Source organism: Amblyraja radiata, chromosome 17 (assembly GCF_010909765.2).
Source record: "Amblyraja radiata isolate CabotCenter1 chromosome 17, sAmbRad1.1.pri, whole genome shotgun sequence".
NCBI lineage: Eukaryota > Metazoa > Chordata > Chondrichthyes > Rajiformes > Rajidae > Amblyraja > Amblyraja radiata.
The window spans coordinates 7,894,847-7,920,428 of NC_045972.1; the positions used below are offsets into that span (position 1 = coordinate 7,894,847).

The window sequence follows — 25,582 nt, forward strand, 5'->3', positions numbered from 1 at the left end:
AACATCCTAGTGAATTTCCTCTGCACTCTGAATCACAACCACAGCTATTTCTTCCCTCCATAGATGCTGTCTGCCCCGCTGAGTTACTCCAGCTTTTTGTGTCTATCTTCGGTTTAAACCAGCATCTGCAGTTCCTTCTTACACACAGCTTACCTGTCGCGTGGTGACCAGAACGGCACACAATACTCCAAGTGTGCTCTAACCAGTCTTTTGTAAAGTTTCAATACACTGTTCCAACTTTTACATTCTATGCCTAACCTATGAAAGGAAACATGCGTTCTATCGTTTTGCCACTTTCAGGGTACATTTCACCGTCGACATTCGTTAATGCCCAATTAATTACTGTATAAGTCGTAAAGCTATTACTTCATTCTTATCAGGATTAAATTCCACCTGCTATTGCTCCTTCCAAATTGCTGTCTGATTTATACCCTGCTGTAGCCCTAGACAACCTTTCCCATTATCCACAACACAACCAACCTTCACATAATTGGCAAATTTATTGTTCAAATCTCCTATTCAAATCAAAGTCATTAATATAGAGCACAAGCCCCAGGAGTCCCAGTAATGATCCCTCCGGTACTGGAATGTATATGGGATGGTTTTTTAAACCAATATGTAGAAGAACTGACTATATGACAGGCCATCCTAGTCTGGGTATTGTGTAATGAGGAAGAATTAGTTAGCAATCTTGTTGTGCAAGCCAACAGTGACCATAATATGATGGAATTCTGCATTAGGATGGAAAGCGACATGGTTAATTCAGAGACTAGGGTCCTGAACTTAAAGTAAGGAGACTTTGAAGGTAAGAGACGAGAATTGGCTAGGATAGACTGGCAAATTATACTTAAAGGGTCGACGGTGGAGATGCAATGGCAAAGATTTATAGACCGCATGGAAGAACTCAAGAAATTGTTCATCCCTTTCTGGCGAAGAAATAAAACGGGGAAGGCGGCTCAACCGTGGCTAACGAGGGAAATCAAGGACAGTGTTAAATCCAAGGAAAAGGCATATAAATTGGCCAGAGGAAGCAGCAAACCGGAGAACTGGGGGAAATTTAGAACTCAAGAGAGGAGGACAAAGGAGTTAATTAAGAGGGGGGAAAAGAGCACGAAAGAAAGCTTGTGGGGAATATAAAAACTGACTGAAAGCTCGTTTAGATATGTAAAAAGGAAAAGATTAGTGGTCAAATGTAGGTCCCTTACAATCAGAGACAAGTGAATTTATAATGGGAAACAAGGAAATGGCAGTTTGTGTCTTGCTCAGACTTGAAGACAGAACCAATCTCCCAGAAATACTAGGGAACTGAGGATCTAGTGGGAGGGAGGAACTGAAGGGAATCCACATTAGTCAGGAAATAGTGTTAGGTAAACTGTTGGGACTGAAGGCAGATAAATTCCCAGGGCCTGATGGTCTGCATCCCAGAGTACTCAAGGAGGTGGCCCTAGAAATCGTGGATGCATTGGTGATAATTTTCTAATGTTCTCTTGACTCTGGATCAGTTCCTGTGGACTGGAGGGTAGCCAATGTAACCCCACTTTTTAAGAAAGGAGGGAGAGAGAAAACTGGGAATTATAGACCAGTTAGCCTTACATCGGTAGTGGGGAAGATGCTTGAATCGATTGTTAAAGATGTTATAACAATGCATTTGGAAATCAGTGACAGGATCGGTCAAAGTCAACATGGATTTATGAAGGGGAAATCATGCTTGACTAATCTTCTGGAGTTTTTTGAGGATGTAACAAGTAGAATAGATAAGGGAGAGCCTGTGGATGTGGTGTATCTGGACTTTCAAAAAGCCTTTGACAAGGTCCCACACAAGAGATTAGTGTGCAAAATTAGAGCAAATGGTATTGGCGATAGGGTATTGATATGGATAGAGAACTGGTTGGCAGGCAGGAAGCAAAGAGTAGGAATCAATGAGCCCTTTTCAGAATGGCAGGCAGTGACTAGTGGGGTACCGCAAGGCTCGGTGCTGGGATCCCAGTTATTTGCAATATATATTAACGATTTAGATGAGGGAATTAAATGTGACATCTCCAAGTTTACAGATGACACAAAGCTAGGTGGCAGTGTGAGCTGCGATGAGGATGCTAGGAGGCTGCAGGGTGACTTGGATAGGTTGGGTGTGGGCAGATGCATGACAGATGCAGTATAATGTTGATAAATGCGAGGTTATCCACTTTGGTGACAAGAACCGGAAGGCAGATTATTATCTGAATGGTGTCAGATTAGGAAAAGGGAGGTGCAACGAGACCTGGGTATGTTTGTACATCAGTCACTGAAAGTAAGCATGCAGGTACAGCAGGCAGTGAAGAAAGCTAATGGCATGTTGGCCTTTATTGCGAGAGGATTTGAGTTTTGGACCAAGGAGGTCCTACTGCAGTTGTACAGGGCCATGGTGAGACCGCACCTGGAGTATTGTGTGCAATTCTGGTCTCCTAATTTGAAGAAAGACATTATTGCTATTGAGGGAGTGCAGCGTAGGTTCACCAGGTTAATTCCCGGGATGGCTGGACTCACATATGATGAAAGAATGGGTCGACTGGGCTTGTATTCACTGGAATTTAGAAGGATGAGTGGGGATCTTAGAGAAACATATAAAATTCTTAAAGTATTGGACAGGCTAGATGCAGGAAAAATGTTCCTGATGTTGGGAATCCGGTACCAGGGGTCACAGTTTAACAATAAAGGGTAGGCCATTTAGGACTGAGATGAGGAAAAACCTCTTCACCAAGAGAGTTGTGAATCTGTGGAATTGTTTGCCACAGAAGGCAGTGGAGGCCAATTCACTGGATGTTTTCAAGAGAGAGTTAGATTTAGCTCTTAGGGCTAAAGGAAGTAAGGGATATGGGGAGAAAGCAGGAACGGGGTATTGATTTTAGATGATCATCCATGATCATATTGAATGGCAGTGCTGGCTCGAAGGGCCGAATGGCCTACTCTTGCAGCTATTTTTCTATGTTTCTATGCTACACCACTACCCTCTGTCTCCTCTCAACTCTAGCGTGTTTGTCGGCAGTAATAGATTACTGTGGTAGATTAGCTAGTAGTGTAGTGGCCCATCCATCACGTCCACATTGACTGTTCGTACATGGTCAAATATTTAGACTCCCTCTTGTGGATTAGAGATTCTAGTTTCATCCCACATTTCACTTGAGGGCCTGAACTGTAGGGAGAGATTGGGCAGGCGATGATTTTATTCCTTGGCGAGCAAGAGGATGAGGGATGATATTGTCAAGGTGTATAAGATCATGAGGGAAATAGATAGGATAAATGCACAGTCTTTTTTCCTAGAGTGGGGGAATCAAGAACCAAGGGACGTAGGTTTAATGTGAGAGGGAATGATTTGATGGAAACCTGAGGGGCAACTTTATCACATAAAAGGTGGTGAGTATTTGGAACAAGCTGCCAGAGGGGGTAGTTGAGACAGGTATTATAGCAACATTTTATAGACATTGGGACAGGTACATTGATAGGAAAGGTTTAGAGGGATATGGGCCAAACGCAGACAGGTGGGACTAGTGTAGATGCGGGATCTTGGTCGGCATGGGCATATTCGGCCGAAGGGGCTGTTTCCATGCTGTATGACTCTGACTGTATGACACATTCAATGTCAAACCTGTGGTTTAACCTTCAGTTTAACCTATGCTTAACTTGGATTCATCTGCTTCTTTAAAGTACACTGGCATTTGAAAATTTCTAGCGCAAAGACACACTTCTTGAATCCCAAGGCTAGTAAAAAGCATTGACTGATTCATCTGCAATTTCCTCACCTATTTCCACGTTCTGGAGTGGAAACTAAAGAGTACTGAATATTTGTCTATCTTATCTCCAGTTATTTTGTCTATCATCTCCTTGTTATATTAAATTCATTAAGTTCTCTTTGAGATTTTTGAGGTACAGTTGTACTAGTGGTACTATGACTCCTTTTCTGCCACTTAACTTTATTAATTACTGTGGCCAATTAGAAATGTTCATTTTCTTAATATTCAACATAGCCATGCTATCATTAATGAACCTATATTGCCATTTGTCATTGGTAGACAAAAGTGCTGGAGAATCTCAGCGGGTGCAGCAGCATCTATGGAGCGAAGGAAATAGGCAACGTTTCGGGCCGAAACCCTTCTTCAGACATTTGATGTTGCTTTTGAATTTATTTTTCAAATTCCTTTCTTAATCTTTTATTAGCTTCTTTGTAGCAGTTTTTTTAATGCTTCCCCTTTTCGCTGGATTCCATTTTTCCCGGGATCCTTACAAGATATAACCCCTTTTTATAGTTGATTTTTTAGTTGTTAACTCCGATAATGTGCAATCCAACTCTCTTTGGAAATCATAAGGGTTTACCATCTGGCTCCCAGGTGATGTTTCGTATTCTCCTTTTCAACTCAGCTGGGCATCAGTTCCTGGGCTCCTTCCCAATTCACTGGGCTCCAGTTCCTCTCCCCTTTCCCGATTCTCTGGAACCCCAGTTCCCGTGCTCTCTTGTGACTCTCTGAAGCCCCGGTTCCTAGATTCCCTCCAACTTATAGGGACCTTGGTTCATGCACTCCCTTCTGACACACTTGGTCCCCTAATTCCCATGCTCCCTTCCACCTCACTGTCCTGCTTTCTTAAAACAGCCCAGAATCCTGTTTTTCACACTGGTTTTAAACATTGTGGGATCACTGGAAAATGTAACATTTAAAAATAAATATATGACAATGTGAGGTATTAATAGGAATACCATCCAATAGTCCAAAAAATATACTCTGCATGCATCATTGAAGTCCAGAGCATATCAGATTGGGGTGGAATGAGTGGATACTTTGCTTTTGAGTAATGAACTTGCTTGCTCACCGGAGGAGGCGCTGTCCTGAACGGCGGCCTGTCCTGCAGCTGTCCGTTTTTTTCCCCTTCTTTTTTATTATTTTTAGTACGTTGAGCATGTAGTCAGGGGGCCTAATCTTTTTATGTGTGGGGGGTGGTGGGGGGGAAGGGGGAAACTGCTTTTCGAGTCCCTACCTGGTCGGAGGGGTTGCCTTCCTCCGAGCAGCGACTTCGATCTGTCCTTGCGGCCTACCAGCGGGTCCTGGAGCGACGTTTCCCTGAGGGGACCTGGCCAGAACATCGGCTTTGGCGGCGGCGCAGAACATCGGCTTTGGCGGCGGCGCAGAACATCGGCTTTGGCGGCGGCGCAGCGCTGGAGCGCTATTGCGGAGCGGGCGATGCCTTTCCTGGGTCGCCGCGCTGGGACTCCGGTATGCTGGGACCGCCGATAAGAACATTGTGGAGCCGCGGTTCTGTGGAGCGGCCAGCTGCGACGTTGAACTTTACATCCCGGAGCCTGGGATCTCTCACCGAGATCGCCAGTGTGCAGAGCTCCGTCCGGCGCGGTCTGTTGGCTTGGAAGCCGCGGTCTCCGGTGGGAAGGCGGCCGTTCCTGGCACCCCAAGCCGCTGGGGTTCTCCTGACGCCGGAGTAACATCACCTGGCGAGAACATTGGGCGCCGTGGCGGCGACTGTGGAGGCCTCAATAGGCCCGACTTTGGGTGGACAAGAGGATGGGGACTGGACTTTGTGCCTTCCCCCACAGTGGGAATCACTGTGGGGGGATGTTTTTGTGTTGAACTTCTTTTTGAATGCTATGTTGTATTTTTATTAGTGTGCTGCAAGGACATCAGAATTTCCCCTGAATAAGGGGATTAATAAAGTTTAATCTAATCTAATCTAATCTAAATCTAATCTTATATTATGTCAAATATGAAGTTTAATACCTTCTATTGTTTTTCTTTTGGTTGTTCTACACAATTTATTTTCTTTAGGTTCTATACGTTAGGCAACACAATTTATTTATCATTACTTTCTAGTTTTGTATTCTTAAATTGTTATCCACAATTTGCAATCTTCCTTCTCCATCGAATGTCAATTTCTATCAAATTGACACTGTTTGTAATTCACTTATTGTAAATTGTTTTAGTAATTTGTCATTCATCATTAAATCCAGTATGGTCTACTTCCTTAGCAATTCAGAAGCAAATGTTTTAAAATTTCACAAATACATTCTATAAATGTTACAACTTCAGATGTTCCATATCTCCCAGTCATTGTGCACGTTAAAGTCTCTTGTAGATAAATTGTTTCTTTTACCTGCTTCCACATTCTCGGTGCGTATATATCTTCCAATGTCATCACTATTTTGAGACGGGCTGTTGACAGCTTTTGGAGGCAGGTCTTGCACTATTGCAGTTCTTTATCCACTTTGATTTTACTATAATAATCCTGATTGAATTTAAAATCTTTGTCAGAAGATTAAAAAAACAACATGACACTCTTTAAGCAAATATTTAATTGTAAATAGCTTGTTTCAATTTACACTTTACATAAAGATCTAAGCAAGCATAGAGTCCACCGCAACATAATTTGATTTCTCATTCTTTACTGTTGCAAATATCTTGCAGGTTTGGTGAATCAGAATTTACCAAGTACTTGTTCTATAAATCCCACATCATTTTGCCTTCTTGAGAACAGATAGTTCAACCACTCCTTGGACAGTGAAGGTCCCTGGGGTCTTTGCTGCATTTTGTTTTGAAGAACACTTTCATTATAATGTAAATAATTTTCAAATAATAGGAACTTATTTTATTAAAAGTAAATAGTTGATTTAACTTTTCTATATATGACATTCCTATATATGCTCCATATCCAGAAGTAGGCACTGTTTTTTGCTGTTTTTTTTAAACTTATGCTCTAGGACCTTGAACAGTGGTGGAAAAATATCCACGAATATTGACAAAAATAGCGAGCTTATAACTTCAAAATATTTCCAGTACATGAGATTTCTAACAATGGTTTTTTTTTCCCAATAGGTCTACAAGCAGAAAGTCAAACATCTTTTATATGAACACCAGAATAATCTTGCTGAGTTGAAGGCAGAAAATACAGTCACCATGAAATTGGAACAAAAAGAGCATCGTGACCAGGAGCATTTCATAGTTAGTAATACAAAAAACCTCAAACTGGAACTGAAGGAACAGGAGCTCTCTAATGAAAACATGGTGAAAACCTTGAAACTGGTACGTGTTTATAGAGTTAAAGGTTAAGTCAGCATTATATATTTACTGCAATTATATCTAGAAATGTATAGATGATATCGTCAAGATTATCTATCTGCATTTCAGATGGGTATTTGGAAGCACACAACGTCCAAACCAGTAAATAAAATGGATAGTTGTTGAACTATTGGTCAATGTGGAGACGTTGGTGAAATGTATTTTAATATGATATTTCAGAATGAACAATATTGTATTTGATTGTTCTATGTCACTTTGAGGATAAAAAAATTTCCAAGATGTCTAACATCCAAGATGTTTTCTAAGCTGGAGACTACAACATTTTGGCAAATATTAAGAAATTTGATTGAACTAAGTACCATTGTTCTGCAGAAAATCTGCAGAGAATTTGAGACCCAGGCCAAATGTAAGTGTATCAAATGCAAATTTGAGTTTAGGCAATATTTGGTTCAATAAAATTTGGAATGCATCATTCGAATATTAATAAGCTATCCCTTTGGTTATCCCAGCCATCAGAGCACTGGCATTTATGCTTGCACTTTGGCTCAAAACAGCCTTTAAGGCACCACAAGTTTACCTCGGTAGCCCTATTACTAGTGACCCATCGCCGCTAACCTGCGATCCCTGCACACTTACACTATCCTACATACACTAGGAACAATTTACATTTTGCAGAAGTCAATTAACTTACAAACCTGTATGTCTTTGGAGTGTGGGAGGAAACTGGAGATCCGGGAAAAAAAGCACCAGGTCGTGGGGATAATGTACAAACTACATACAGACAAGCACCTGTAGTCAGGATCAAACCCGGGCCTCTGGCGCTGTTAGGCAGCAACTCTACTGCTGCTCCACTGTGCCGCCATGGACATTGAACTGGCAAATTCTTTGGTCAAGCATTTGAGGAATGGTTTCTGACTGTGGCCTTATAAGTAAGTCTGAGTAAGAAGGAGAGCAGTGTGCATGTTTGGCCTGCTGCTGGTTGAGAGCATCATGGTGAGTGGAAGTGGTCCACTGGCTGTAGGTTGGGCACTAAAGTTGTACATACAGTGCCCTTCATAATGTTAAAGTGCACATTGTCAGATTTTAATAAAGGCCATTTTTATACATTTTGGTTTCACCATGTAGTAATTACAGCAGTGTTTATACATAGTCCCCCCATTTCAGGCACCATAATGTTTGGGACACAGAAATGTAATGTAAATGAAATTAATCTTGTTTAGTATTTTGTTGCATATCCTTTGCATGCAATGACTGATTGAAGTCTGCGATTCATGGACATCACCAGTTGCTGGGTGTCATCCCTGGTGATGCTCTGTCAGGCCTGTACTGCAGCCATCTTCAGCTTATGCTTACTTTGGTGGCTAGTACCCTTCAGTTTTCTCTTCAGCATATAAAAAACATGATTAATTGGGTTCAGATCGGGCGATTGACTTGACCACTCGAGAATTCATCATTTTTTAGCTTTGAAAAACTCCTTTGTTGCTTTAGCAGTATGTTTGGGATCATTGTCTTGCTGTAGAATGAACCGCCGGCCAATGAGTTTTGAGGTATTTGTTTGAACTTGAGCAGATAGGATGCGTCTATACACTTCAGAATTAATTATGCTACTACCATCAGCAGTTGTATCATCAATGAAGATAAGTGAGCCAGTACCTTCAGCAGCCATACAAGCCCAGGCCATAACACCCCCACCACTGTGTTTCACAGATGAGGTGGTATGCTTTGGATCTTGGGCAGTTCCTTCTCTCCTCCATACTTTGCTCTTGCCATCACTCTGATATAAGTTAATCTTCGTCTCATCTGTCCACAAGACCTTTTTCCAGAACTGTGGTTGCTCTTTTAAGTACTGCTTGGCAAACTGAAACTGGCAATCCTATTTTTGCGGCTAACCAGTGGTTTGCATCTTGCAGTGTAACCTCTATTTCTGTTCATGAAGTCTTCTATGAAATCCACACCTGACTCCTGAAGAGTGTTTCTGACCTGTCGGACAGGTGTTTGGAGATTTTTCTTTATTATAGAGAGAATTCTTCTGTCTTCAGCTGTGGAGATCTTCATTGGCCTGTCAGTCCATTTGCGATTAGTAAGCTCACCAGTGCTCTCTTCTTAATGATGTTCCAAACAGCCTAAGGTTTGGCCGATGTCGCTAACAGTTTTATTCTTGTTTCTCACTCATAATGGCTTCTTTGACTTTCATTGGCACAACTTTGGTCCTCATGTTGATAAACAGCAATAAAAGTTTCCAAAGGTGATGGAAAGACTGGGTGCTGAACTCTTTTATACCTGCATTAAGGAGGCAATTAAACACACCTGAGCAACTACAAACACCTGTGAAGCCACGTGTCCCAAACATTATTGTGCCTTGAAATGGGGGGACTATGTATAAACACAGCTGTAATTTCTTCATGGTGAAATCAAAATGGAAAAAAATACCCTTTAATAAAATCTGACAATGTGCACTTTAACTACATGTGATTTGTTCTATTTCAAATCTCAAATTGTTGAGTACAGAGGCAAATAAATAAATGATGAGTCTTTGTCCCAAACATTATGGAGGGCACTGTAGCTTTCAATTATTGATAAAATGAGAAACTGACTTTTGAATTGTGGAATAAACGTAAAAATGCTAGAACTCCATCATTAAATGTTAGTTATTCACTATTGCTTGACATTTGTTTCATGTTCACAAACAGAAAACTGATGAAGAAATCACAAGATTGTGGAATGACTTTGAGAAACAAACAGAAGGTTGGTTTGGTTTATCTTAAAATGAAACCCAGGTTGATCACATTGAACAGTTTAGGTCTTGTAAAATACAAAAGGCCATTGCGTTCTAATTTGTCAATATAAGAGAAGGAGTTATGATTGCTCAATCTAATTGCCTAGATGAAACGATGAGGGAATAAATAAGCAGCAGTCAAACTTTTAAAACATGTTAGTAAATTGTGTGCATTGGAATAAGACATTTAAGTGAATTTGTGAGACCTTCTCTCCAGTGAAAATTGGTAACAGTGTTTGGTGCATTCTAGCCACCAGATTGGATGGTTGTTGTTAATTTCCTTAAAGTTATTGCTGTGGTGCCAGAAGCACCATCCAAGGCAGGCTGTGGACCATTTTACATGATTATTAGAATCTTATGATAGGCAAAAGACCATTGAATTATTATTTTAGTAGTTGTTTGAGACATAAAAATGCATCAGTCATTATCTGTGGTGGTTCAGTTGGAGCAGTCCAAAATGAATCTCCTTTCATTCCCAATAATGGACACTATTTTATCCATCCACTAAATCTATCCATGCCAACCTGAAATGTCCTGCTCTCATCAGCATTGCTCATCAACTGATCATCTTCTGGATCAACTGATCAACTTTAGGCTAAACTACTGAAATGACAATTATGGTATTTTGCCTAATCATTTTTGCTTGGTTGCATGAGGTTTAGATTCATATTTAATAGCAGACTGAGTTATAAATATTACTCCCACATCATTTAAGGTATGTAGCTGGGTGAACAATTTCAATTTGGTTGGGTATTAGAGTAACAGTTTGTTTGTTATAAATGTATTGAATTAATCTGATGTGTAAATTCCAATCTTTGTCTGTTCCTTTTTCTTTCTCCCCTCTTTCTGTAAAATGTTTTAAATGGGAACAGAATATTGCACTTTTCTTCCTGATTGCTCTCTGTGGAAATTCCTGGTTGGAAATGGCTACACAATGAGTCTTCTGCCATCTCTATTACTGGATTCTAGTGATCCCTTGGAACTGATATCTGACCGTGAGCAGCATCAGAAAATGACAGAGATCCCTAGTTTTTGTGGGCAGATCTCTTTGAGGTCAGAGGCATGAACCATTGCATTTGTCAATGACTTCTTCTTCTTCTTGCGTAAGGCGTGCACAGCCTAAAGTTGTAGGACAACATGTTCTATTTGATCTTATTTGATTGTGCACGGCAGGTTGATTGCATTCGTCGAAACAGGGCGGACCACGTGAAGGTTGCAATCTCCCACCCCAATGCCAATGACTGTATGAATGTGAGAGGTTTTCTTGTTAAAGAAATTCAATATTGTCCAACCATGTCTAAGATGATTTCCACATTAAGTTAATTTACTATACCTTGCTGAAACCTACTACTCTTTAAATACTACTTACTTACTTACTGCCGATTATGCCTCCTGGCATGCAGGGCAGCACGAAGGTCCTCCACTCCTGTCTGTTCTGGGCTAGCTTCTGGACATTACCCCAGGTCAGGTATTCATCCTAGCATCTGTCAATGGCCCTGGAAGTCCATCACGCCCAGTAGTGTTGATTCCTTCAGTTGCTGCTTCCGTAACATATTTGTTTTACGAGACAGGGTTGTTAGCCCTGTGCTCAACCTCTAACCTGGAGGACCAGTGGATCGCTCTTCGTCTCACCTCTACCCTTCGACCTGTCCAGCATGGGAGACCCTAACAGGAGACAAATCTCCCGGTGGCATAGCTCTAGGGGTCACTGAGACCCCGACCACGACAAGGTTGCAATCCAACGGGGAGACTCTTTAATAGGGGTACATAATATGTAAACTATGATATGAACTTTTGTCTTTCAAGCATTTTTTCAAATATATTGCTTTTGGGACTTTTAGAATTTAAAAGGTAATGGGTCTTGCCCTGCTGTCAGAAATATGGTGGGGTGAGCCTTCACACAGCTGGTAACTTGAATATATGATCACATCTCTTACTCCAAAAATGGGGTGATTGTGATGGCTGGCCTGTGATAATCGAGCCCAGTGAACACTGCAAAATTTAAACTAGTAACTTGCCTCTCTAAAAGGAATTGAGACCAGTCTACTGTGTTCGGTTTTGGTCACCCTGCTACAGAAAAGTTGGCATTAAACTGGAAAGGACGCAGAGAAGATTTATGAGGATGCTGCCAGGACTCGATGGTCTGTGTTATAGTGAGAGGTTGGCATGCTAGGACCATTCTCGGAGCACCAGAGGCTGAGGAATGATCTTATAGAGGTGTATAAAATCATGAGGGGAATAGACAGAGTGAATGCGTCATGTCTTTTTCCCAGTGTAGGGAAATTAAGTACTGGAGGGCAGTGATTTAAGGTGAGAGGGAAAAGATTTAAAGTGAAATTGAGGGGGAAATATTTCACACTGAGGATCATGGGTACATTGAACGAGCCGCTAGAGACGGGTTGAATAACAATATTTTTAAAACATTTTTGTCCAAAGTAAAATTTAATTAGGATTAAAAATATATACAGAACATAAAATGTACAAAACCTCTTTACATGTTCTTAGTGACTATACTTTCAATAGTGTTTGGACTTATAGACAATAGAGAATAAGTGCAGGAATAGGCCATTCGGCCCCTTGAGCCAGCACGGCAGTTCAGTGTGATCATGGCTGATCATCCACAATCAGTACCCCGTTACTGCCTTCTCCCCATATCCTTTGATTCCGCTATCTTTAAGAGCTCTCTGTCTAGCTCTCTCTTGAAAGCATCAAGAGAACCAGCCTCTGAGGCAGACAATTCCACAGACTCACAACTCTCTGTGTGAAAAAGTTTCTCTTCATCTCCGTTCTAAATGGCTTACCCCTTATTCTTAAACTGTGGCCCCTGGTTCTGGACTCCCCCAACATCGGGAACATGTTTCCTGCCTCTAGCGAGTCCAAACCCTTAATAGTCTTATATGTCTCAATACGATTCCCTCTCATCCTTCTAAATTCCAGGGTGTATAAGCCCAGATGCTCCATTCTACCAATGTATGACAGTCCCGCCATCCCGGGAATTAACCTGGTGAACCTGCGCTGCACTCCCTAATAGCAAGAAAGTCCTTCCTCAAATTGGGAGACTAAAACTGCACACAATACTCCAGGTGTGATCTCACTAGGGCCCTGTACAACTGCAGAAGGACCTCTTTGCTCCTATACTCAACTCCTTGCGTATGGTGTGCACAGCCTAAAGTTGTAGGAGAACTTGTTCTATTTGATCTTATTTGATTGTGCACACCAGGTTGATTGCATTTGTCAAAACAGGGTGGACCACGTGAAGGTTGCAATTTCCCACCTCCTCAACTCCTCTTGTTATGAAGGCCAACATGCCATTTGCTTTCTTCACTGCCTGCTGTACCTGCATGCTTGCTTTAATTGACTGATGAACAAGGACCCCCAGATCCTATTGTACTTCCCCTTTTCCCAACTTCACTCCATTTAAATAATAATCTGCCTTCCTGCTTTTGCCACCAAAGTAGATAACCTCACATTTATCCACATTAAATTGCATCTGCCAACTCACCCGACCTGTCCAAGTCACCCTGCATCCACTTATCTTTAAACAATACCCCCTTACCACTCATGAGGCCGCCCGGGTGATATCCCTTCCCTTCTTTGAGGGGTATCCAGACTGTCCTTCATTGTTCATCCCGGGGGAGCCTGGGCTGCACCAAGCTTCAGTGAATCCCTCAGCACGTACTCCTGCAGTCTGGAATAGGCCAGTCAGCAACATTCCATGACAGACATCTCGCTGTTCTGAAAGGCCCACAAGCTTTGGAAATTCCCAAAAGCATCTTTCACTGAGTTATTGATCTTGCAGCAGTACTTGATGTCCGTCCCCGAATGTGTCCCTGAGAACAACCCGTAAATTGGAGAGTCCTCTGTTACGGAGCTGTTCAGGATGAACCTTAAAAAGGACCCTTGCATCATGCTCCAAGCTCTCTTTGCAAATCTACACTATGAAAAGGTGCGCAACTATTTCCTCTCCATAGCAGCCATCCCGAAGGGCAGCATGTAAGACTCCAACGATACAGGAAGGATCTGACTGGGAGGCCCCCTTTCACCACCTAACAAGCAAGATCTTGGTGCTTGTTGGTGAGTTCTGCTAATGAGCCATTTCAGTCTGCTCAGGGAATCACATGGCAGGATTGAGTCCTTGTCCCCCAGTTCCTATAGGATGTTCCATTCTGACCACTGCCTGATGGATTTGTGGCCAAAGGTGTGGGTCTGGAAGAACTTTTCCTTCATGGACAAATGGTGCAGCAATGTCCAGCTGACTGGCACATAGCGCAGCAGCAGAGCCAGACCCATCCTTCGCAACACAGGGGACACTTTGAACCTCAGCAGGTAATGACACTTGGTGCCCATCTACTTTGGCTCTACACGCAGCCTGATGCAGCCACGCATGAAGGTGGCCATCAGGATGAGGATGACGTTGGGCATGCTTTTGCCCCCATTGTCTGAACAGGCACATGGGTAGGAAAAGTTTATAGGAATATGGGCCACACCTGGACAAATAAGATTAGTTTGGTTGGGCATCTTGGTCAGCATGGACGAGTTGGAATGAAGATCCTGTTTCCATGCCCTATGACAAGGTTTTACCAGAACTTATAAAGACAATTGCTGCTGGTATTGTAAGGAAATTGGATGCCTCTAATCTTATCATAATGGTGACACTTAGAGAGGATCTGTCCAACTCTCACTCTCCTGCACCTCAGCAACTCTGGGCTCTCAGATCTGATGTTTGTAATTGAATTCTAAATTTTCTGGTGAAAAATAATTGAGGGTTTTCTTTCGGTTTGGATAATATGACAATTTATTTCATTTACTGTGAGAAAATCTTTTAAACTATAATTTCATATTAGACATCGAAGCAAAGTACCAGAAGAAGATGGATGTGCTGCGTGAAGAGATGGAATTGAGAAGAAAAACGGAAATTCATGAGATTGAAGAGAGAAAGAATAGTCAGATCAACGCACTGATGAAAAACCATGAAAAAGCTTTCAGTGATATCAAAAATTACTACAATGACATCACTCTTAACAACCTGGCACTCATCAATTCATTGAAGGTTAGGATGTTCCACATCATTAAACTATCTGTCCTGTGGATGATTGTATATTGGTATAATTAAATTCATAATGGTATGACGTGTTGTTGAGTGATATAAAAATTGAATTTCTACAAGAGAACTAACTGCATGAGTTTGTATATTCTCTTATTGACTTGGATCTGTGTTCAATTCAAGTTCTTTTTGAAGTAAAATCTACTTTGTAAGTATCTACAAGAAAATAATGTGCATACTTTGGACACAATTTTTATTAATCAGGTTTCTAAGTCATTATTCTGTTCCTAGTGGTTGAATTTGCATTGGAAACAATAACACATGAGAAATCGTGAGCTTCTTCCTCAGGGTGGCGTTGAGGAATGTCAAGCACCAATTGAAGGATTCTGATCTATGCATTTGTGCTTGAAGCATTTTTCAATACTAAGCCCTCTTTGAACATTGAAAAAAATGTAGATTTTCCCAAGGAACATATTTCATCTCTGGACCATATAATGTAGCAATGTTACAAAATTTTGAGATTTTAAAAATCAAGTCTGCAATTTATCTCATCAGATAAAGCATAAAAAGAAGTTTAATTTGACACCTAATTCACTTTCATATATATCTTCAGTATTAAAAAGGTTATGGCCATTAATTAGCATCTTGTTCCCTATTGCTTTTCCATTGACTTAACTCAAAAGCCGTGATCGAGGACAAAGCCCATAACTTTCTTAAAAATTAAAAGAACTGAATGAAATTTTCAGATTATAGATTGAAGCATTCTGAAACAAATATGAAACAATCTTACTTGGATGACCTGAAATTAAAGCATATAATTAGTTAGTTACCTAATTGTAGCTAATTACAAAGTTCAATTACTAGAACTAAACATCTATCCATTTCTTAAGAAAAGGTTAACATTTTTAAATAGCCTGTGTCCAAATAACATTCACACAAGAATTCACAATATACATGATTTTTAAATCTCATTGTTATGAATTTATAGGCCAAATGGAAGGAATTTAGTGTGTAATTCCCGTAAATTAATGGCCGTTTAAATCATCTTGCGAGTGGGATTTTGTGGAACGCGATTGTTTGGAACGTTGCGGTTTGCGGTGAATTTAAACCCCATATCGGCAGGAAAAACACTGCCCGTTCGTATGGGGCCTAAATCACCTTTTCACAACATACAATTTGTATTAAAGTAATCCTAAGAAGCAAGTTTATATGTAAAATAAACGGCTTACCTTTATTTGTCCTGTACGGGAGATCTGTCCCATTGACGGCGTTAGAAGTCGAATTTTATTTTACTCCGGCAATTAAATTGTCCAGCGATGTTTTTAAAAAACTTCAGTGAATGGATGTCGGAGCGATTTTTCTGCAGCAGCTGAACCTTTGGTTTAGATGCTGGAAAATCGAAGGTAGACAAAAATGCTGGAGAAACTCAGCGGGTGCAGCAGCATCTATGGAGCGAAGAAAATAGGCAACGTTTCGGGCTGAAACCCTTCTTCAGCATCTGCAGTTCCTTCCAACAGTATGTTATGTCTTGTGTGTGATTTATAGCTCTACCAGCGACTCCACTGTGTCTTTTTTTAGTGTGAAGAGTAATTTTTTTAATTGTAAATGTACATTATGTGAGAGCTAGCTTGCATGTTTGAAGTTTTTAAAAAGATCCTCAAATGATACTGCTGTTGCTAGCAAGGTCATGATTTAATGGCAACCCCTAATTGCCATTGAGGAGATGGCAATGAACCACAGCACTATCTGTGGTGCACATATTCTTACAATGCCATTAGGCAAACATTTTCAGAATTTTTACCCAAAGACAATAAAGGAATATGTTGGACCTGAATGAAATGAGTAAGATATTATCATTTTCTTAATTACATGTAAGACCCTCATAGTCCTATACTTTATAATAGATATTAATGTTCATTTGAATAGAAAATAGTAAGTTATGTTGAAGATAGACACAAAAAGCTGGAGTAACTCGGCAGGACCTTTCTTTCTCTCCGGAGATGCTGCCTGTCTCACTGAGTTACTCCAGCTTTTTGTGTCTATCTTCAGTTTAAACCAGCATCTGCAGTTCCTTCCAACAGTATGTTATGTCTTGTGTGTGATTTACAGCGAATAAAATAGCTGTTTGCTGTTGATTTTGAGAGAGTACCTATTGGGGAGTAATGATCGTCAGATTTTGCTCTAATTCCTCAGGAACAAGTGGAAGAAATGAAAGCAAAAGAAGAACGAATGGAGAATGAAATGGCGGATCTTCGTTTTCAGAACAAGCGTCTGACAGAGCCTCTGGATAAAGCGCGGGACGAGGTTGCAAGACTTACTAAACTTTTGGCCAACTATGAGCAGGATAAATCTTTTCTTACAGTAAGTATCTTGATAACTAGGCAATTTGATCACTAGATTGTCACTTTTTTGTGCTTACTGATTTAGTAATGTAATTTTGTTTATGATACCAATATTTTTTTAAACCAATATTAATTTTCTTTGGTGTAAATGCTGATCTCTGTTATAAAGTATTGTAATTTAATATTTCTCATGCTGCTGTACTAAATCTATAGCCCATTATCACAGTGGAGCGGAGTGTGAAGAAGAGTCTCAACCCAAAACGTCACCCATTCCTTCTCTCCAGAGATGCTGCCTGTCCCGCTGAGTTACTCCAACATTTTGTGTCTACAGCCCATTATCATAGTATCAATGAACATAAATATCACATCAAAAACAAATGCAGAATTATTTTCAGTGTCTTTCCTAATTTTCAATTTATAATTTTAGCTGTTGATAACGGAACATGCTATTAATTGTGAAATTCTTGGAAGTATTCCAAGTCTATATGTGTAAAAGATCACAGTGCCACCGTTTATTTTCTGTGGATTGTTGTGGGTTTTATCCCCAAGGCTGATAATTATTGACCATTATGGCTATACTAATAATATGGTGGAGGGCAATGAGAGAGTGAAGTCTGTGTGGAAAATACAGTGCATTCAGAAAGTGTTCAGACCCCTTCACTTTTTCCACATTTTGTTACGTTACACCCTTATTCTAAAATGGATTAAAAAAAAATTTAAATCATCAATCTACCCACAATAACCCATAATAAAAAAGCAAAAACAGGCGTTAGAAATTTTCGCTAAGTAATTAAAAAGAAATAACTGAAATATCACATGACCTTTCAGAGTATTCAGACCTTTTACTCAGTACCTTTTACTGAGGCACCTTTGGCAGCGATCACAGCATCAAGTCTTCTTGGGTATGACGCAACAAGCTTGGCACACCTGTATTTGGGTAATTTCTCCCATTCTTCTCTGCAGATTCTCTCAAGCTCTGTCAGGTTGAATGGGGAGCGTCGATGCACAGCTATTTTCAGGTCCCTCCAAAGATGTTCAATTGGGTTCAAGTCCGGGCTCTGGCTGGGCCACTCAAGGACATTCACAGACTTGTCACGAAGCCACTCCTGCTTGTCTTGGCTGTGTGCTTAGGGTCGTTGTCCTGTTGGAAGATGAACCTCCGCCCCAGTCTGAGGTCCAGAAAGCTCTGGAGCAGGTTTTCATCAAGGATCTCTCTGTACTTTGCTCGGTTCATCTTTCTCTCAATCCTGACTAGTCTCCCAGTTCCTGCCGCTGAAAAACATCCCCACAGCATGATGCTGCCACCACCATGCTTCACCGTAGGTATGGTATTGGCTAGGTGATGAGCGGTGCCTGGTTTACTCCAGACGTGACGCTTGGCATTCAGGCCAAAGAGTTCAATCTTGGTTTTATTAGACCGGAGAATCCTTTAGGTGCTTTTTGACAAACTCCAAGCGGGCTGTCTTGTGCCTTTTACTGAGGAATGGCTTCTGTCTGGCCACTCTACCATAAAGGTCTGATTGATGAGTGTTGCAGATATAGTTGTCCTCCTGGAAGGTTCTCCCATCTCCACAGAGGAACTCTGGAGTTCTGTCAGAGTGACCATCGGGTTCTTGATCATCTCTCAATCTTGATCATCTATCAATCTTTATCCCCTGTACCCGACTCCCCAACATCTACTCCACCACCTACCAAGGCCCCTCCTTTCAACATCTCCACTGACCTCCTTACCCCTCCTCCACACTGCTTCCTCTCCCAGTTTGACCTGGTCACCCCTATTGAAATCTCCAAACTCATCAGCTCTTCCAAACCCACTACCTGCTCCCTCGACCCTCTCCCCACTCCCCTGCTGAAGTCCTGCCTCCCCGTTCTCTGCCCCTACCTCACTAATCTCTTCAACTCCTCATTGTCCCAAGGAATTGTCCCCTCCGCTTTCAAAACTGCTGCTGTTACACCAATCTTAAAGAAACCTGGTCTTGATCCCTCCTCTCTCATTAACTACCGCCCAATCTCAAACCTCCCCTTTCTTTCAAAAACCCTGGAGCGTATCATTGCGTCGCAACTTCATTCACACCTCCTTGCGTATAACCTACTTGAACCCCTCCAATCTGGCTTTCGCCCCCTCCATAGCACAGAAACTGCTCTCCTCAAAGTCCTCAACGACCTCCTCACCTCTGCTGACACTGGTTCCCTCAACATCCTCATCCTCCTCGACCTGAGCGCAGCCTTCGATACAGTGAACCATAACATCCTGCTCACCAGACTCAAAGACCTCGGCATTGAAGGCTCTGCACTCAGCTGGCTCCGTTCCTACCTTTCCAACAGATCCCACTTCATCTCTCTCCACAACCACACCTCTGCTACAGCCACAGTCACTCAAGGCGTTCCCCAAGGCTCCGTACTCGGCCCCCTCCTCTTCATCATCTACATCCTCCCCCTTGGTCAGATACTCCGCCACTTCAACCTGGACTTCCACGGTTACGCTGATGACACCCAGATCTACCTCGGCACCAAATCCCCCCACAACCCCCCCCCTCTCCCATATCAACTCCTGTTTGTCAGCTATAAAAACCTGGATGCAACATAATTTCCTCAAACTCAACAGCGATAAGACAGAATTCCTCCTCATAGGCTCCAAAGCCACACTCAGCAAAATCAATAACCCCACTCTCACCATCGACGGCACCACTGTCTCCCCATCTCCCCAGGCCCGCAACCTTGGCGTGATCTTTAATTCCACCCTCTCCCTTGAGCCTCACATCCGCCATGTCATTAAAACCTCCTTCTTTCATCTCCGCAACATCGCCAAACTCAGACCCTCTCTCACACCTCCCGCTGCTGAAAGACTCATCCATACCTTCATCTCCTCCCGACTGGACTACTGCAACTCACTTCTCCTTGGCATCAGCTCCACCTACATCAACCGACTCCAACTGGTCCAGAACGCAGCCGCCCGACTCATCACCCACACCAAATCCTGGCATCACATCACTCCAGTCCTCAAACAACTTCACTGGCTTCCCATCTCCCACCGGATCAACTACAAAATCCTGATCCTCACCTACAAAGCCCTCCACCATCTGGCCCCCCCATATCTCACTGACCTCCTCTCCCCCTACCAACCCTCATGGTCCCTCAGATCCACATCAGCCGGTCTCCTCTCCATCCACAAGTCCAACCTCCGCAGTTTTGGGGACAGAGCCTTCTCCAGGGCAGCTCCCAGGCTCTGGAACTCCCTCCCCCAACTGATCCGCAATTCCGTGTCCCTCACCATCTTCCAGTCCCGCCTCAAGACCCATCTCTTCACCTCTGCCTATCCTTAGCCCCACGTCCCCCACCCTTTTCATCTGTGCATTAATTGCCTCATATTGTGTTTTGTATTGAATTCTGTCTTTACTTTGTGTACTAGTCATGTCTCTACTATTTATTTCATTCCCCTTACATGTTTTTCCTCTACCTGCTAAATTTTTGTAAGGTGTCCTTGAGACTCTTGAAAGGCGCCCATAAATAAAATTTATTATTATTATTATTATTATTATCTCCCTGACCAAGGCCCTTCTCCCCCCATTGCTCAGTTTGGCTGGGCGGCCAGCTCTATTAAGAGTCCTGGTGGTTCCAAAGTTCTTCCATTTAAGAATGACGGAGGCCACTGTGCTCTTCGGGACGTGCAATGCTGCAGAAATTGTTTTATACCCTTCTCCAGATCTGTGTCTAGACACAATCCTGTCTCGGAGGTCTGCGGACATTTCCTTCGTCTTCATGGCTTGGTTTTTGCTCTGAGATGCACTGTCAACTGCAGGACCTTATATAGACGGGTGTGTGCTTTTGCAAATCATGTCCAATCAATTTAATTTACCACAGGTGGACTACACAATCAAGTTGTAGAAACATCTCAAGGATAATCAATGGAAACAGGATAAGCTCAATTTTGAGTGTCATAGTAAATAGTCTGAATACTTATGTAAATGTGATATTTCAGTTATTTGTTTTTAATTACTTTGCAAAAATTTCTAAACGTGTTTTCGCTTCATTCTGGGGTATTGTGTGTCGATTGATGATTTTTTTTTAAAGTGGAAAAAGTGAAGGGGTCTGAATACTTTCTGAATCACTTTATATTCCCTCAAAGCTGTTGTGTAAAGAGTTTCAAGATTCTGATATCACAACTCTGACTTTGGATCATTACTTGTATTAGAAACATAGAAACATAGAAATTAGGTGCAGGAGTAGGCCATTCGGCCCTTCGAGCCTGCACCGCCATTCAATATGATCATGGCTGATCATCCAACTCAGTATCCCGTACCTGCCTTCTCTCCATACCCTCTGATCCCCTTAGCCACAAGGGCCACATCTAACTCCCTCTTAAATATAGCCAATGAACTGGCCTCGACTACCCTCTGTGGCAGGGAGTTCCAGAGATTCACCACTCTCTGTGTGAAAAAAGTTCTTCTCATCTCAGTTTTAAAGGATTTCCCCCTTATCCTTAAGCTGTGACCCCTTGTCCTGGACTTCCCCAACATCGGGAGCAATCTTCCTGCATCTAGCCTGTCCAACCCCTTAAGAATTTTGTAAGTTTCTATAAGATCCCCTCTCAATCTCCTAAATTCTAGAGAGTATAAACCAAGTCTATCCAGTCTTTCTTCATAAGACAGTCCTGACATCCCAGGAATCAGTCTGGTGAACCTTCTCTGCACTCCCTCTATGGCAATAATGTCCTTCCTCAGATTTGGAGACCAAAACTGTACGCAATACTCCAGGTGTGGTCTCACCAAGACCCTGTACAACTGCAGTAGAACCTCCCTGCTCCTATACTCAAATCCTTTTGCTATGAAAGCTAACATACCATTCGCTTTCTTCACTGCCTGCTGCACCTGCATGCCCACTTTCAATGACTGGTGTACCATGACACCCAGGTCTCGCTGCATCTCCCCTTTTCCTAGTTGGCCACCATTTAGATAATAAATATTCTCCTGGTGTTTTTCCACCTTTTGGATGGCGAGTAAGAGGTGAGCCACTTACAGAAAATTCTACCTCCTCAGAGGTGCATGGTGCAAACATGATGTTGATGTGATTTGTCCTGAGCTTCTGGTGACCCTCATGACCTTAGTGGGACAGAACCTGATGATGACAATATAGTTAGACTGTCACTAGAGCCATACAGCATGGAAACAGGCCCAACTTGCCCCTGCCAACTAAGATGCCCATCTAAGCTAGTTCCATTTTGTCTGCGTTTGGCCTATAAAACCTTTCTTATCCACATACCAGTCCAAGTGTCTTAAATGCTGTTATAGTATTGCCACTTGGTGGTTCAACAACTCCCTCTGTTCACTAATCATCTTATTGTACCATGGGTTCCTGTTTGAAAATGAAGGTGTTGAAAATGATTTGTGAATTGGACGTTATAAAAGTTATAGTTTATCGGCACTTTGCAGTTGTGGCACTTGGGTATTTGACTGGAGCAAGTGTTTACTTTATAGAAATAGTTCCTTATTTTTACTTAAAATACCAATCTATTTCTACATACAACAATTTAATTAGTGCCATGTTTCGAAAACATTTGAGCATTAATTGCTTCAAGTAGAAACAAATTATCGATCGGCTGAACAGTTTCTCAGTTATGGGTGGATTATCAGATATAATATCCCAAAGTCATACAGTTCCATCTTGTGGTTGAAAAATTGTGCACATTTGCCAATGAAACACTTCTGCCCAGTTACTAAAATATTTGAGCCCTGGTTGGTCTATCTCTTGATTTCAAGGGAAAAGTGCCACTGGTAAAGCATGCACCATTTAACAGTTCAATCAATTGATTTTCTTTTTTCCAGCGAGCTAGAGCGAAGCTTAAAATGATGGACAAAGATATGAAGCAGTTCCGGTGGGAACATGAAGTACTGGAGCAGCGTTTTGGCAAGGTTGGTTACCGTAAAATTATTTATTGAAATCTGGCTAATAACTGAAGCACTGCAATAGTCTTGCATACCAGATCTGATTAAAGATCAACATGTTGCCAACATAAACAAATCTCATCTGCCTGCACATGGTCCATATCCCTCCATTACCTGCATATCCATATGTCTGTCTAAAAGCCTCCTAAACATTACTATCGCATCTGCCTCCACCATCAACCCTAGCAGCATGTTCCAGGCACCCAAGACCTTCTGCATATAAATAAATAACAACTTATCCCGCATATCTCCTTTCAACTTTGCCCCCCTCACCATAAAGGTGTGCTCTCTAGTCTTTGAGATTTCCACCATGGGGGTAAAAAGGTTCTGACTGTACAATGCCTCTCATATTTTTATATACATCTATCAGATCTGCCCTCAACCTTTGGCATTCCAGAGAAAACAATCCACATTTGGCCAACCTCTCCTTATAGCTAATACCCACTACTCCAGACATCATTCTGGTAAATCTCTTCGGCACCCCCTCCTAAGCCTCCACATCCTTTGACCAGAAATGCATGCAATATTCTAAATGTGTCCTACCAACATTAACACATTCTGACTCTTGTACTCAATGTGCTGTCCAATGAAGAGAAGCATACCACATGCCTTCTTTGCCACTCTACCTACTTGTGTTGAAACATTCATGGAGCTATGGACTTGGACCCAAAAACTCTTTATATGTCCATGCTGTTCATTGTATAATTTCCCATTGCATGAAACCTTCCAAAGTATAACACCCCACACTTCCTTGGATTAAATTCCATTTCTCTACTATTTTTTTGGAGATGATCTACCTTCAACAGTACACTCTGACAACCATTATAATGTGATACCAATCAGAAATCCCTTCTTGGGAAATTGCAGTGGAAATGGCTGTTGTGCAGGTAACAATACCAGAGCACAGGAACGGGAATCATTTAAGTTCCTCGAACCTCCTCCATGTCCTGGCCCAATTAGCTCATGGTTATTCTGAACCTGAGCTGTATTTATTCCTCTTAACTCCATGTCACATAATACCCCAACAGAACAAATTAGACTTTAGTAAATCAACCCGAGTCTGCTGGGTTCTAATTACATATAGTGGGATTGCAGTCTGGCAGTAAAAGAATTATAAAAGTCCTTGGCCTGGAGTCCTTTCATGCTGGGCTACTTCTTCATTCAATAAATGCATTTTATAAAATAAATGCATTTAATGCATATCAGCCAGAATTTATACCCATATTCGGTACTTTATTTAGAACCTGGCTATCCAACCTGAGCTTGATGGGTTCCATCTATTTGAGTTTGGTTTGGGATTCAACAACATCATAAATCATTGGCTTAGGTTGAGTTCAGTCCGGCTAGTTTTGAGTTGTGTTGTAATGCTAGACACAAGCAGATCCCATTGTCGGTCTGAGTGAAGTGAAAGGTGAATTTAAAGATTATTGTTATTAGTAATAATAATGTATGCACCAGACGTGTGCCAAAGTAAACTAATCTCCTCTGCCTGCATGTGATCCAAACTCCTGCATATTAATGTGCCAATGTAAAAGCCTCTTAAAAGCCAGAATGCTATTAGTTTATTATTGTCATGTGTACCGAGATATAGTGGAAAAACTGTTTTACTTGCTGTCTAGTCAAATCATACCATACATGAGTACAATGAAACCATACAGCTACTGAATACAACACCTACAGTAACAGATAACGTGATTTTTATAGAGAACAAATCAATTCAAACAAGGGAAAAATACATTTTGACATGTTAATGCATATCTCCCAGAATGTATTCTGTTTTATTCTGTTTTATCCTTATTCTGTTTTAATATGTTTTGTTGAGGTTCAAGAAGAGCGGGATCAGCTGTACAACAAATTTGAGAAAGCTATTCAGGAAGTTCAGCAGAAGACGGGTTTGAAGAATACAATCCTTGAGCAGAAACTTTGTGTCCTGTCCGACTGCTTGGAAAAGAAAGAAGCACAACTGAATGAGGTCCTCGCTGCTTCCAATCTGGACCCAACTGCGCTCACGATGATCACTCGCAAGCTGGAGGTACTACAAATCTCTCTCATTTACTTCTGTATTTGGGTAAATGGACAATTAGTTTGGAGATACAGCATGGAAACAGGCCCTTCGGCCCTCCGAGTCCACGCCAACCAGCGATCCCCGCACATTAACACTACCCAACACACACTAGGGACAATTTATCATTATACCCAGCCAATTAACTTACAAACCAATACGTGTTTGGAGTGTGGGAGGAAACGGAATATCTTGGAGAAAACCCACGCGGTCATGGGGAGAACATAAACTCCATACAGACAGCACCCAAAGTCGAGATCGAACCCGGGTTTCTGCCGCTTTACAGCAGCAACTCTACCGCTGCGCCACCATGCCGCCTGGCTTGTCTGACTGGTACATTCCTTAATGCCTCCTTAAATTAGTT

At 41.8% G+C, this 25,582-nt stretch overlaps 1 protein-coding gene across 1 annotated transcript in view; it reads left to right on the forward strand.

The window, feature by feature from the left end:
- Nucleotides 1-25,582, forward strand: part of gas8 (growth arrest specific 8) — a 37,242-nt gene that overhangs the window by 5,358 nt on the left and 6,302 nt on the right. Inside the window, exons 4-9 of the mRNA XM_033035685.1 lie at nt 6,849-7,055; nt 9,743-9,797; nt 14,673-14,878; nt 17,066-17,233; nt 23,037-23,123; nt 24,979-25,188. Of these exons, the coding sequence (XP_032891576.1) occupies nt 6,849-7,055; nt 9,743-9,797; nt 14,673-14,878; nt 17,066-17,233; nt 23,037-23,123; nt 24,979-25,188 (933 nt within the window). The remainder of the gene's footprint in view (nt 1-6,848; nt 7,056-9,742; nt 9,798-14,672; nt 14,879-17,065; nt 17,234-23,036; nt 23,124-24,978; nt 25,189-25,582) is intronic.